The sequence below is a fragment of the Apis florea genome, unplaced genomic scaffold (assembly GCF_048593485.1).
Source record: "Apis florea isolate Af1SG1 unplaced genomic scaffold, ASM4859348v1 contig_2293_pilon, whole genome shotgun sequence".
Classification (NCBI taxonomy): Eukaryota; Metazoa; Arthropoda; class Insecta; order Hymenoptera; family Apidae; genus Apis; species Apis florea.
Window position 1 is genome coordinate 4,633,930 of NW_028256554.1, and position 13,124 is coordinate 4,647,053.

Consider the following 13,124-nt stretch of genomic DNA (forward strand, 5'->3'; position numbering starts at 1 on the left):
TGTTCTCCGTGCGTAAATAGTTTTCTGAAGTATTATGAGACGTTTCTGACTTCTAATCGCATATGTTATTAAAATTCTGCATGTTCAATTTTATTAAACTGTTTTTCTCTTGTTTACAATTATTAATTGATATATTAATGATAAATTGGCAAATTATTGGAAAAAGTAAAGAATTAAACCTGTATATTTCTTCGTGCGTAGAAGATGTTTAAATTGTTAATGTCATAAACTTTTTTTTCAAATTAAATAAGTTATTCCTAATATTCGTAAATAGAAAATTCAATTTATTGAATTTTTTTTATTTTTCGATGGCTAACATCGTAATGATGACAAATTACCGAAGAAAAGTTGCAAAATTAAATCTCTACTTCCTTCTAATTCTCATTAATTCTATTCTGTATTAAAGATATCTCTTCTTGAACATTTTTCATCATAAATCTTTCTTCGAGTATAATTTAAGATATTTTCTATTTCTAATTTTTAAATTTTAACTATTAAAACGTCCTATATTTGTAAACAAAAAAATTCGATTTACTAAATTAAAATTCCTAAATGGACGTAAACATTTCTTTTCGGCAAAAAAAAAGAGAATAAAATAAAATTTCTTGTCGATGGTGGATAAAATGTTTAATCCACCGTTTTCCATGGTCTTAACCAACTATATTTCTACTATACAAACAATCAATCCTGGTTTATTCATGTGCCGTTGTTGCGGTTTTACGACGGCCATTCCTGGGGATATATATTTTTTCTCCAGAGTGCAATATAGAATAGTAATAAGTCGTGACAAAGTGAGAATTTCCCGAAACGAAGAATCCAAGATTACCCTTTGTATTCTTGTAAAATTCGATTACGGTTATCGACGTCTCTATTGTTTCGCTCAGTAGTCTGTCGTCAAGTTTTGAATATTTTTCATTTGTATGATGTGAATTTTTCACATTTTTCTGTCAGATGATTATGGCACATTATTCATCTAGAATAGAGTTCCTTATTATTGATTATTTGAAAGTTAAAAAATTTACGAGTTTGTATCTGCTAAATCTGCCAACGAAATTTTTAATTATTCTATTCTGTTCATTTTCTTCAACTTTTTTAACTTTAAAAAGAAATTGCTCGATTCTAAGAGCAATTCGTATTAAAGAGGAGAAATGAAATTGAAATTAAAAATAAAGAAAGTATCCTTTGATTCTCCTAGAATTATATTATATTAAAAAAATAAAAGAATTGTTGGAATATTTAAAGGCGGAAGTTAAAATATTTTTATCGAATTTCCGTTGAAACAATTTCTGAACCTGGATTACCAAGTCTTAATTAAATAGATCCTACTTACCTGAAATAAGTTGCTTTCCGCATCATACACTCTCGCCAGGTAGGTTGGGCATACCTAGATAAGAGAAAAAAATTTTTTCTGCTTAGAAGAACAAAAAAGTTGCAGGATTTGCTCGGAGAAATCTCGAAATTTTCCATCCAAATTTTCAGTCCATCGAGCAAGGATTCGTAGTTTCGGTTTAATTTGCGTATTTGCGCGGCACGCGGCACGCAAGAAAGAAAAAGATTACGTGGTATCTTGGCATTCGTCCGTGGCAGATGAGAGGTTGCTGGCTTAAAGCAATAAAAAGCAATCCTGTCCAAGTATTGACGGTCATTTTCTTACACAAAGGATTAGGATACCTGGCGTGGCTGCAATAAAAATCGGCACTCGACGAACTTCCTCCACTATATTTTAATCCCATATTTACAAAAGTGTTGCTTTTCATCTTTAAGATGGTCGCAATATATTTTCGACGATTGTGTCGTGGTTATAAGTTGATGGAACGGCAGTACCGCTTTATTATATTATCGGATATTAAGCAGGTATACGTACAATTTGTCACGTACACTCGAAAGTCTTGAAAAATACAAATAGGTAGAGAAACGTGCTATTTACTGGAGAGGTGAGAAATCGAACAGATATTGAGTTCAGATTTTTATCGCTAATTCTTCTAATCGAAAAACTGCTTCGATATTTTTTTTCTATACAATCAGTCTTTTTTATAATTTTATTATCATTTATCATTGCAAAGGGTTTTTCGCGTAACGAAAAATGTCAAATAAACGTGCAAAATTTTTGAATTCAAAAATACAGTTTCAATTAAAAAAAAAAAAAAGATTCAAATCAATCCAATAATTTTACGAATAACGGTGAAATTATTACCATATAGGGAGGAGGATCCAGTCAACGTCGTATCATGAGATGAACGAAGGTCGAGCTAGGGTGAGACGATGGAACCGTGATTCAACGCGAACAACGTCGATAGGAGAAAAGGATCGGGACCGAATATCTACGAGAAGGAGGGAAAATGGAGCACGTGTTCCTTTTATGGGAGAGTTCGCACGGGGACCATTTCTAATCATTTAATCGTAAGATATGGTCATTGGATATATAGCGAAAGAATCAAATGTCTATCGATATAAATTTTAGAGAAAAAACGATAAAGTTGCCTCGAGAACGATCGAAGATTTTTCGTTTTTTGTAAAAAAATGTAATTGATCGATTCTAAAATTGCAGAAGGAAAATTATAAGGATAAATAAAATTTGTATGACAAATTCGATTATTCATTCTTTTAAAAAAATTTCACGTAATCCGAAGATATCATACTTTTAGCCAAAGGAAAGCGACACGATTCGAAAATACATATTTGATCGTTTCGGATCGTTTTAATGTACGTGGGCATGAAATCGAGCGAATCGATTCACACCGTGTTGTGCAGATGTTTGTAACTACGAGTAGGAGGTTGCCACTCTCTTGATACAGCCCCTCCCCCTCCCCCGTTGGCATCGTCGCGACGTCGATCTATTTACCCCTACGGTACGACACTTGGCAGCCGTGTCAATGCGACCCCCGTTGAGAATTCCATTATCACGGCCACGATTTATGCCCCGTATTCTCCCTCTCCATCCGCGTAGAAATGGAGCTTTCCTATTCCGTTCTCGTGATATTCGTCTTGAGCGAGAACAGATCCCCGCCGATCTTGATTTTTCTCGGGTCAACCGAGTGCCGCGAAAATACATTTTTCCAAAGGAAATTGAATTTTTCAAAATATATTACTATACATGTGTACATCGTGAAATTAACAATATTTCTCACCTTTTGGATTTTTAAAATGATCGAAGAGAAATCCTTATTCCATACAATGTCACGTTACAGAAAGATCTTTAAGGGAGATGCTGCTAGAGATTCACCACGCCTCTTCCAACACCCGCCCACTCTCGCATGCGTAGTTCGTTCGTCTCTGGAAATCCGTCAGAAAATAATTACACCAATTCTGAAAGCTGATAAATTTTCAATTGTATACTTTGTATCGCGTGCAAAATTCTTTTCAATTAAAAATATCGACGCATGTAATTATATAATTACATACATATGGCAAAATTCGATAATTAACACTTTCAAGAAAAAAAAAGATCGCCAGTAATTGCACACACGAAAAACAAAAATTTAAAATAGGTTAATTCATATCGTGATTCGATAAATTTTTCCTCGCGCGAGATAAGGGCGCAAAGGAAACACGATCGACGCTTCATATTCCTCGGAAACTTTCCCACAAACGGTTGACGAAGATATGCGGGCCGATCCTCCGCGCCAAGGTTTTACCTTTTTTTTTTTTGTTTCTCGAGTGTGCCTCTTTTCCTTCGCTCGAGTGTGCCGACTCACATGCATTAGCGTATTCACGTACGCGCGCAGCACACGTCGTGCTTCGACCATGCACCTTGTGTAGCCATTATATCTCGGCCCCCTTCGACTCGCCTGCACTCTCTCTCGCACTTGCCCACACCCGGGGATCTCGCCTTCTCCTCTCCAAGACAAATATTTATATCGCGAACGCCCGCTGCGCCATTGTGAAATCTCGCGGCAACTCTTGCTTCTTTCTATTATTAAGGTGTCGAGACCTCTTTTCCTCTCCTTCCTCTCCCGATTTTACGCGTGAAATTCTCACCAAAGAGAGGGGGGGAATCACTCGATCGAAGTCTGTAGAGCCTCTCAAGTCGATCAAACTGTTGATGTACGTGAATTACGGATAGAATATATATATATAGGTATTTGTATGAGAAAGATTTGTTATTGCGAGCACTGTTAGATATTTAGAATGTTGCGAGACAATATATATATATATAAGTATCCTTTTGTTTAATCAATTTGTTGCTTAAAAGGAAAGCAGTGAAACATGTTTTACGCAAGGAATCGAAGAAGAATAATTTAATTTGCATGACGAGTAATGATAATAATTTTGTACGAAGAAAAATACCTATCAAAGACGAGATTCTCTTTTCAAGAATACACTCTCGAGAAATGATTGATTCGTCTACACTCTGGTGGATGGATAATGTCCTGTTTGACACTAATATTTCGCCGTTGGTCCGTGCTGACAGAGCTCCAAAAGCCGCCCTCCCCGAAAATCGGGCCATCTACATTCACTCCGCGGGTATAATGGCCGGCTCCCGCAGATGGCAAGGACAAATCACTTAACGCGATCCGGCTCTCCTCTCCTCCCTCGCGGAATGACAAATTATTTTCCATTATCACCGCTGATGACGCGGTACGATCACGGGTAAAATATGAAGAACATTCACAACATCCTCGAGGAGTAGAGGATTTAATTAACCGACGATCCGGACAGATTTGGCCACGCGATAATTCGCTTGATTAATTAAGAGGCGAGTGGATCATCTTGACGAGAGTCAAGATTATAATTTTATTGATCTCTTCGAATTCCATATTAACAGGAGGAAGATTAATCTTTTCTGAGAAACGCACGAGCACGTGAAAGCGCAAAAGAATGAAAAACCCAAAAAATGTCGAGCGAGGATATATAAATAAATCGATCGATAAAAGATAAAAGTTTCTAAAGTTCGACCGAATCTCAAGAAACACCTATGGCATCCCTTTAGAACAACTTATTATTCTCTCTTCCATGAAAGAATCCGATAAACAGAACCAGAAGACTCTTGTCGAAATTCACTGACAGCCTCGCTACATCACAGTTGACGGCATCATGCGTGCCCATGTTCCTCTAGATCGAGATGAGAGACGTCGTTTTCATCGCGTTTCCGAGGTCGAAGGGCCGCGATGGAACGACAAGCAAAGAAGGAAGGAAGAAAGAAAGAAGGAGGCGAGGAGAGGAGAGGAAAGGAAAACGACACACGACATGAATGGACGTGGAGCATTCAATGTTTTATCGAGGATCTATGCCGGCTGAATGCCTTCGAGGAGTACCTTTGTGCCCGTTCGCGTCACGAGGCGAGTCCTTTTTAAAAAAATAAGGGCGTGGGAGGAGTGACGACGCGAAGGACGATTTATATATATATGTGTGTACGAGCGCCTGTTTCATAGAGCTAAGAGTACTGGAGGGTAAGGCACAGGTGGCCTCTTCGTACCTTCACGCACCACTAATTTCTTCCTCATTATCCACCGTAGGCGGTCATTCGAGGTTCCGAGCTTCTTGTTCCGCATTTACCTACCTATTGTTGGACGAAAGGACCCCGTGGATCGCGTCTTCCCTCTCGAACGTCATCTCGGCTTCCTTGGGCCTCTGTGATGTGCCCTCCTCCTACTTCGTTCATGCTGCCCTCTTAGTTGCGCAGAAAAGAAACGAAGTCGTTGAACGGTTGTAAACAAACGCGATAGTTGATAGTTTGTTTTTCTGTTGAAAATGATGTGAAAGAAATTATACGTGAGATATATTTCCAAAATTTATTTTCAAAATCAAAGCCTTATTTTTATGGAAAAAATTCCCGTATATCGTGGAATATTCCATAAAAGTAGCACGTTATCAAAGACCATTGAAAAATTTATATTTATGCCCGACACAGACATCTTACCACGCGTAAAGGGGATGAAGAGACAGAGAAAAACAGCCTGAAGTATTCGCATGCAAAATCACGTGTACAGCCGCGGGCCGAGTGCGTATAAAGTTTGCTTTCCGCTTTTGCGGTGCGCATCGTTCCGGGGTCACACCCTCTCGAGCACGCACTCCTAAATACCGGTGACTGACACTATACTTCGGGAAAGGGGATTAGTATTTCAATTATTTACACAATGAGCCCCGTCGCTCTTTCTCCGTTACGTTATTTCTATGCGAGTCTTCCTTGCTGTTCGCGCTTCGCTTGATCCTACTCTGTCCCAATGTGGATAACGTCGAGTGGAGCAGTCACGTGGCGATGTTTACTCACCGATGATTGCAACTTTTCAAACGCTTTTGATCATGCCGGTTGTATCGGTAATCCGAGCTTGTCACGGTAAGTTAATGTTCCTACCTTACCGACCTCTGCATTCGTGCTCGTCGAATTGCAAGGGGATTAAGCGTGAAGTGTTAGAAAAATATTGCAATCACGCACATGGTACGAAGCGGAGATGAAATTTTATAGAATCGATCTCGAAAAAAGACGAAATATTTTTTACATCCTCTACAATCTATTTCATTCAACGCATTCTTCTTGTATACCTATATTATATAGAGAATTATAGAGTCTGTTAAGATTTTTTTAAGCAAAAGATTAAGCGAAGATAATTAATCAAAAAATAAATAGTGAGAAGAGATTAAAGATAGGATAAAAATATTATAGAGTAAATTAAATATGTATCTTTTTTAGTTACATTCAAATAAATGATAAAATTTATTGAAATTTTTTCTTTATATCTATTCAAGAATGGTAGACACAATATAAAAAGTCTGTAAGAAGTTATTAGCAAGATTACATATTGTTATTATGAAATATTACATTTAAATATATGAAATAAATATTTATAAGATACTTTTAACGTATAAAAATTGGATCGAATAAATTTTATAAAGATTTCTAATCGATACATATCGGAAATCTTTTTGAGCGGTTTAAATTCCCACTGCAAGTAAGACAAGGAAAGTAAATAATGGGAGAAGGACAGAGATAGGATAAAAATATTGAATTCAGCGCCATCTTCAGAGTGCCGCAAATGAAACACAAAAAGGAAGGACAGAAAATAATAGAAAAAGGATAGAAATAAAAGAATTGATTACTAGCGCCATCTCTCGAAGACATATAGAAACCTATAGAATAGGAGAAGCTTCAAATAATACTCAAGAGATAGCGCTGAAAATCAATTCTTATCCTATCTATCCTTTTTCTACTATATTCTGTTCTTTCTTTTTATGAGAATTGACTTATGGCGCCACCTCTCGAAGGTTCTTCGAAACTTAAGTAGAATAAGTTTCATATGTTCTTCAAGAGATGGAACCGAAAGTCAATTCTATCCTATTTCTATCCTTTTTCTATTATTTTCTCTCCTTTGTTTTTATGTTTCGTTTGCGGCATTCTGAAGATGATGCTGAATTTCGTATCTTTATCTTATCTCTGTTTTTTTCCCATTATTTATTTCCTTGTCTTACTTCATGAATTAGTAGAATTGACTAATGGCGCCATCTCTCGAAAGTTTTTAGAAATCTAAATAAGATAAGTTTCAAACAATTTTCAAGAGATGGCGCGAGAGGTCAATTCTTACCCTATCTCTATCCTTTTTCTACTATTTTCTATCCTTCCTTTTTATGTTTCGTTTGCGGCACTCTGAAGATGGCGCTGAATTCAATATCTTTATTCTATATCTATCCTTCTCCTATTATTCACTTTCCTTGTCTTATTTATTTCATGAATTAATAGAACTGACAAATGGCGCCCTCTCTCGGAAACATACAGAAACCTGAATAGAAGAAGTTTCAGATAGTACTCCAGAGATGGCGCTGAAAGTCAATTCTTAATCTATCTCTATCCTTTTTCTACTATTTTCTGTCCTTTCTTTTTGTGTTTCGTTTGCGGCACTCTGAAGATGGCGCTGATTCCCGAATTTTTAATCTATCTCTGTCCTTTTCTTACTATTTACTTTCCTTGTCTCTCAGATGGCGCGTGATTCAATACAAATTATTATAAATACAGGATGTCGATTGAACACACTTTCATTTTTCTTTCGAAACTACGATGTATCTTGATCTTATAATTTAAAAAATATAGGCAAATAAATTACAGTATATGCTTATTTATTCTTATACATTATACATTAATTATTACGTACATAGTAATTCAATGGTCATCAAATATGTGTATATCCATTTTTCTTAATTTTACATGAATAAACATCCCCCGTCTGTGAATGTAAATTAACAAATATATGGATTGCAAACAGCACTCCTATAATGATTCAGGAAACTGGCAAATGACTGCAAATATTAACACTAGGATAAAGATAATAATATTTATTATTAGTGCAATAGTGTAACAGTTCCGATTCGAGAAATGTCAGCGTACGTTAGCAAGAGGAAAGCCGAGTGGCAATGGAAAGGCGTGGTAGAAGATCATAGTGCAATCTGCATTATTCCGTAGCCGGGGCGCGCGGGCGGCCATCAAGGCCTCTTCAGGTCAACGTGATCCAATCTGCCGTATAAAACGCCCCTCTCGACGATCCTTCGAGCACTGTTGTACTTCTCGTCGCCCCGTTGTCGTTGTTCCTCCATTATGGATGCCGTATTCGTAAGTACTCTCTTTCTCTCTCTCTCGATTATACATCGAAACTCTTCATGTGATGCATTGTCAACGTTTGATCGTCGATCACTTCCTCTTTGCATCTGTGGCGTACTCTTGAAACTATGCAATGAATGCACCACCATTGACCATTGTTACTTTGTAATACACGCCGCGATTTTATCGTGATGTAACTCAAATTTCTTTCGGTTTGAACTCGTGGAAAGATGGATACGACATTGCTTCTACAGATTTTTTGTTTAATTCTCATAGTTTCAGGTGTTGCTGTTTTGCACGATCGCATCGATCTCCTGTCAATCCCCTAATAATCAGTACCAGTCACCCCAACAAGCTGCAATTCTGAGCGACGCGAGGTATTTAGCTGGGGATGGAACTTTCGGCGCCGCTTATTCGCAAGAGGATGGCGTCGAGTTCAAGGAGGAAAGCGACGTTTACGGAAATCGTCGTGGCTCTTACTCCTACGTGGATCCTACCGGTCAAAGACGCACAGTGACATACACGGCTGGCAAAAATGGCTTCCAGGTAATGTTAATCTCACACGATTTAATTTTATTTTATCTCTTAAAAAAAATATTCAACATTTTTTCAAAACAAGCAAATTTAAATAATGCAATATAACATTATATCGATTATACAATTCATGATCAATCAACGAAAAATTAATTAAACGATGAATATAATATTTTATTTAATGCTTGCCACTTCGTTTGAACGTCGTTCCAATCCAAATTCCCTGTTTTATTCGAACGAACAGGCGACAGGCGACGGCATTCCCGTCCCACCCCCGCAAGCTCCGCCTCAGCCAGAGTACGTGCCTCTGCCGCAGTACAACCCACCCGATTATCAACCACCGCGTTACAATCCATCCTCTCAACAATACCGACACCAGAGTCAACCAGTGTACGAAGTGCAACCAGAACCTCAGCCTCAGCCTCAATTTCAACCTCGACCAGCTTATCAACCCCAACCGCAGCAACACTATCAACCAAGGCCTCAACCACCACCGGAAATCCAATCTATCCCTTCGTACAATCCTCAACCGCAATACCAATCCCCTGCCAGACCATTGCCGCAATACAACGCGATAACCACGCCACCTCCACGAAGATTTTATCCACCTGGGAAGCTGAACTTCAACAGGACTCCGGATGGTTACTCTTACACGTTTAGCAAGAGTTAAGTAGAGGGTGATCGGGGGAAGGGGGGGGAGAGAATGACAATAAGGGTTGTGTTTTTTTTGTAGAATTTTGAAAGGCGAAAATTGTGTAAATTTTATTATGTGCGTTTGAAAGATTATTATTTTGGAAAATTTATTTTTAAATTTGAGAGAAAATTGATTATTGGTGATTTCGTAATTTTTTGTTTTCTTGATATAGATTAATATTGGTTTGAGATTGGTATTTTGGAATTGATTTTTTTGGATATGATAAGATGGAATATAATTGGATTATAATTTAAAAATTTGTTAATTCGTGAATTTCTTTTTATCAGAATTAATAAAGCATAAAATCGACGTGAGAAATTGTTATGTGTATTATAATGTAAATTTTTGATGTGTTGTATCATAGCAATTTGTTGTAATTTATTTTGAAGAAAAACTAACCTTCTTATTAAATACTTCTTAGAATACTCGTTAATTTACTCGTATATTTCGAATTATTTATTTAAAAGATAAAATTTCTAAAAAGAATCATAATTTATTAAGTCGAATATCATTTAGGAATCAAGGTTAAGAATCAGAAACGAAGGTTAATAACGCACTCGTTAATAACAAATTGATGAAAATTTACATATTGCGTTTAATAACGGAAAAGGTAAATAAGATACTCGATCATGCATTTATAATTAAGAGATTGTAAGTGACGAGAACCTTGTCCATGATCTTACTTGCTACAAGATTTCTCACGTGAAACTGATTGAACTTCCTGTGAAGTGCATAAATTTTGCATAAATTACCAAGAGAGAAACGATGAATAAATTAATGAATTTATCTTACCAATTGGAAAGATTTTTTCGCCCATTTGCATTATCTTTAATTACGAGCGCAATTACATGCAAATGTGTATGTTAAAATTTATAGAATCGATTGGATCAACTTTTATTTCCCTCAAATAATTCGAAAATATTCCACCCGATCTTTTAATTATAGACCAGATTTCCAATGCAAAACCTTACACTTTCATTCTCCTCTTAGTATTCGCGAACAATACTATGAAACGGAGAAACTCTTTCATTTTTTTATCAATAATTTTATCAAAAAATAATAATTAAATTTTGTGCAATTCCATAATAAAACAAAATTTCCTATTAAAATAAATTTCTAACATTCCCTGAAATTTTGACCCAATCGATATCCACGAATGAATTATCTATTAAATTATTTAAGAAAACGCCATTCAATCCTTTTTTTTTTTTTCTTCTAATCGGTTCTGTTGGCGTCGACGCCCTGCGTTTTGCATAGCAATTTCCTTTACAAATGCGAACACTATCCCGCGCACTTCGGGGTCACGTTACTTTCATTTAGCCTTTGGCGTTCTTCAATGCTATTGCAAGCAAGCTAAGGAGGATCCCACGATCCGTGAGGGAGGATACGTGATCGTTTAGGCGTGATTCATGCCCTACTGCAAATACTGCCTCGAACATGTAAATCATCTCCTTCTTAAACAAGTTACACGATACGTTACAAGAATTTTTATCGTTTCACTTGTTTATGTATTTACCGCAATAATACTATAAATGTATCTATATTATTTTTCTGTCGAAACGAATTTTATGTCGATAATGTGATAGATCTCATCCCTTTTATCCCTAATACCCATGTATTTAACCCACAATCGCTAGTACCGTAATTAAAAAACGTCGTAATAAAATAAAACACGCGACAATTATTATTTAATTATAATCAAATTATAAAATTTGAAATTCAATAATTGAATATTATTTATGCCACCGCCAAAATATTATAATATTAACAATTGTCCATGTACATTTTTATTTCACCATATTTTTAAAATTGCAACAAGAGAAGAGATAAAAGTCGAGGATGTTAACAATCAGTTTCCTCGTCTCCAATTTTATTCATACGATCCTCAGTCCCGATTTTTCTCGATTGTCACTCGTCTAATGAAAGTTGCAGTTAGCCCCGTTCAGGCCGAGACGGAAGCAGAAGTATTGGACAAAGGGGCGATTATCTCCATTATCTCGGCTCGCGAATAATACCTACTAGGTGGTATTGTAAAGGTAGAAACGCAAGCAGCGTTGGGCTGGATGTCCAACGTTTACGGGTGCGGCAAGGTAAACCGGCCGTATCGAAGCAGGAACTCGATAACCTTAGCTGTGGGCCGAAAGAAACGCATACCGCGTCACGTCGATGTCGTTTAAGAAAGTCGATCACGGGTTTAATTTATGGGGAAACGGGTGCAGCTCGTGCTGGACGCAGCCATGGACCGGCTACATATTTGTCGAGCCACTTCGTGTGCCCTGCATCCGTCTTACTTTTCGTCGTTACTTTTTCTTTTTTTTTTTTTTTTTTTTTTTCCTTTCTTTAACGTTACGTTAAAACGTGACGAGATCTCATGGAAGAGATATGTGTACCTGCCTGTATTTGTGTAACGCGTGTATTTTTCCATATAAAGATAAATTGATCGTCGATATGTTTCGATCGATGCCTCGTTTCTTGATTGACGAGTATTTTATTCGTCATAAAAATATTTATAGCATAAAAATATCTTGGAGTATCATAACTGAATAATGATAAATGATCGAAATGTAGATGCGACATTGAGAGACACAAGAGACACAACAAATTGAAAGTAAAATGCGGCATTTTACTTTTTCAGTCGTGTTTTATTTATAAAGGTATATTGGTTATACATTTCGTTTCATGATTATGGCAGTAATATACTGACTCTGATTAGCTGCGCGTCACATCAACAGTATAAAAGTAGTTTAAAAACAGCTGCTATTAGAGGCAGTGGCATCAAACATTCACTCCTCGCAACGAAAAGAAATAATAATAATAATAATAATATTAATATTAATATTAATAATAATAATAATAATAATAATAATAATAATAATAATAATAATAATAATGAAAGAGGAAATAAAAGGAAAAGAAAAGAAAAGAAAAGGAGAAGAAGAGAAACGTAAAGGAACGAGAAGAAGAAGAAAAAACAACTCTCGTCTTATCTACTCTATCAACTTAACTTATCGTTATTTAGAAATTCTTATGCCAATGTGCCTCCTAACACGTTCAAATTTCAAATAATCAGAGCGAAATCCCAGATAAGTCCCAGAGAAAAGGCACTATATACGTCTATTTTAAATATAGTATTCCACTCTCGATCGATATAAAGTAATACGATTATAAATCGTCAACCCTTTACATTTCGCAAACTCGTTCCGCGTGAAAATTCTCTCGCCCACCCCCTCCCCTCCCCCCCCCTTTCCCCCCTTCGAGACAAGAAAAATGTGGGTTCAGAGGGAAGCGCCAGATCGCGCTACGCCCTCAATAGACATATTACTGCAATCTCTCTCTAAAAAATTTACATTCACATCGACGGCGTGCAAA

At 36.6% G+C, this 13,124-nt stretch overlaps 1 protein-coding gene across 2 annotated transcripts; it reads left to right on the top strand.

Moving 5' to 3' along the window:
- Positions 1–7,958: 7,958 nt before the first annotated feature.
- Positions 7,959–10,546, top strand: CPR19 (cuticular protein 19). Of its 2 annotated transcripts, none has more exons than XM_086904080.1 (3): positions 7,959–8,539; positions 8,804–9,073; positions 9,306–10,546. In XM_086904080.1, the coding sequence occupies exons 1-3, from the start codon at positions 8,525–8,527 to the stop codon at positions 9,729–9,731; spliced, it is 711 nt and encodes a 236-aa protein (XP_086760206.1). In that variant the 5' UTR covers positions 7,959–8,524; the 3' UTR covers positions 9,732–10,546. The 2 variants fall into 2 exon arrangements, with proteins under 2 accessions (XP_086760206.1, XP_012343444.2); XM_012487990.3 differs by having other exon boundaries at positions 8,379–8,539; positions 8,810–9,073.
- Positions 10,547–13,124: the final 2,578 nt, after the last annotated feature.

Coding starts and splice junctions, on each gene's coding strand:
- CPR19 (XM_086904080.1), top strand. Junction 9,074..9,305: donor CTGGCAAAAATGGCTTCCAG/GTAATGTTAATC, acceptor TCGAACGAACAG/GCGACAGGCGACGGCATTCC.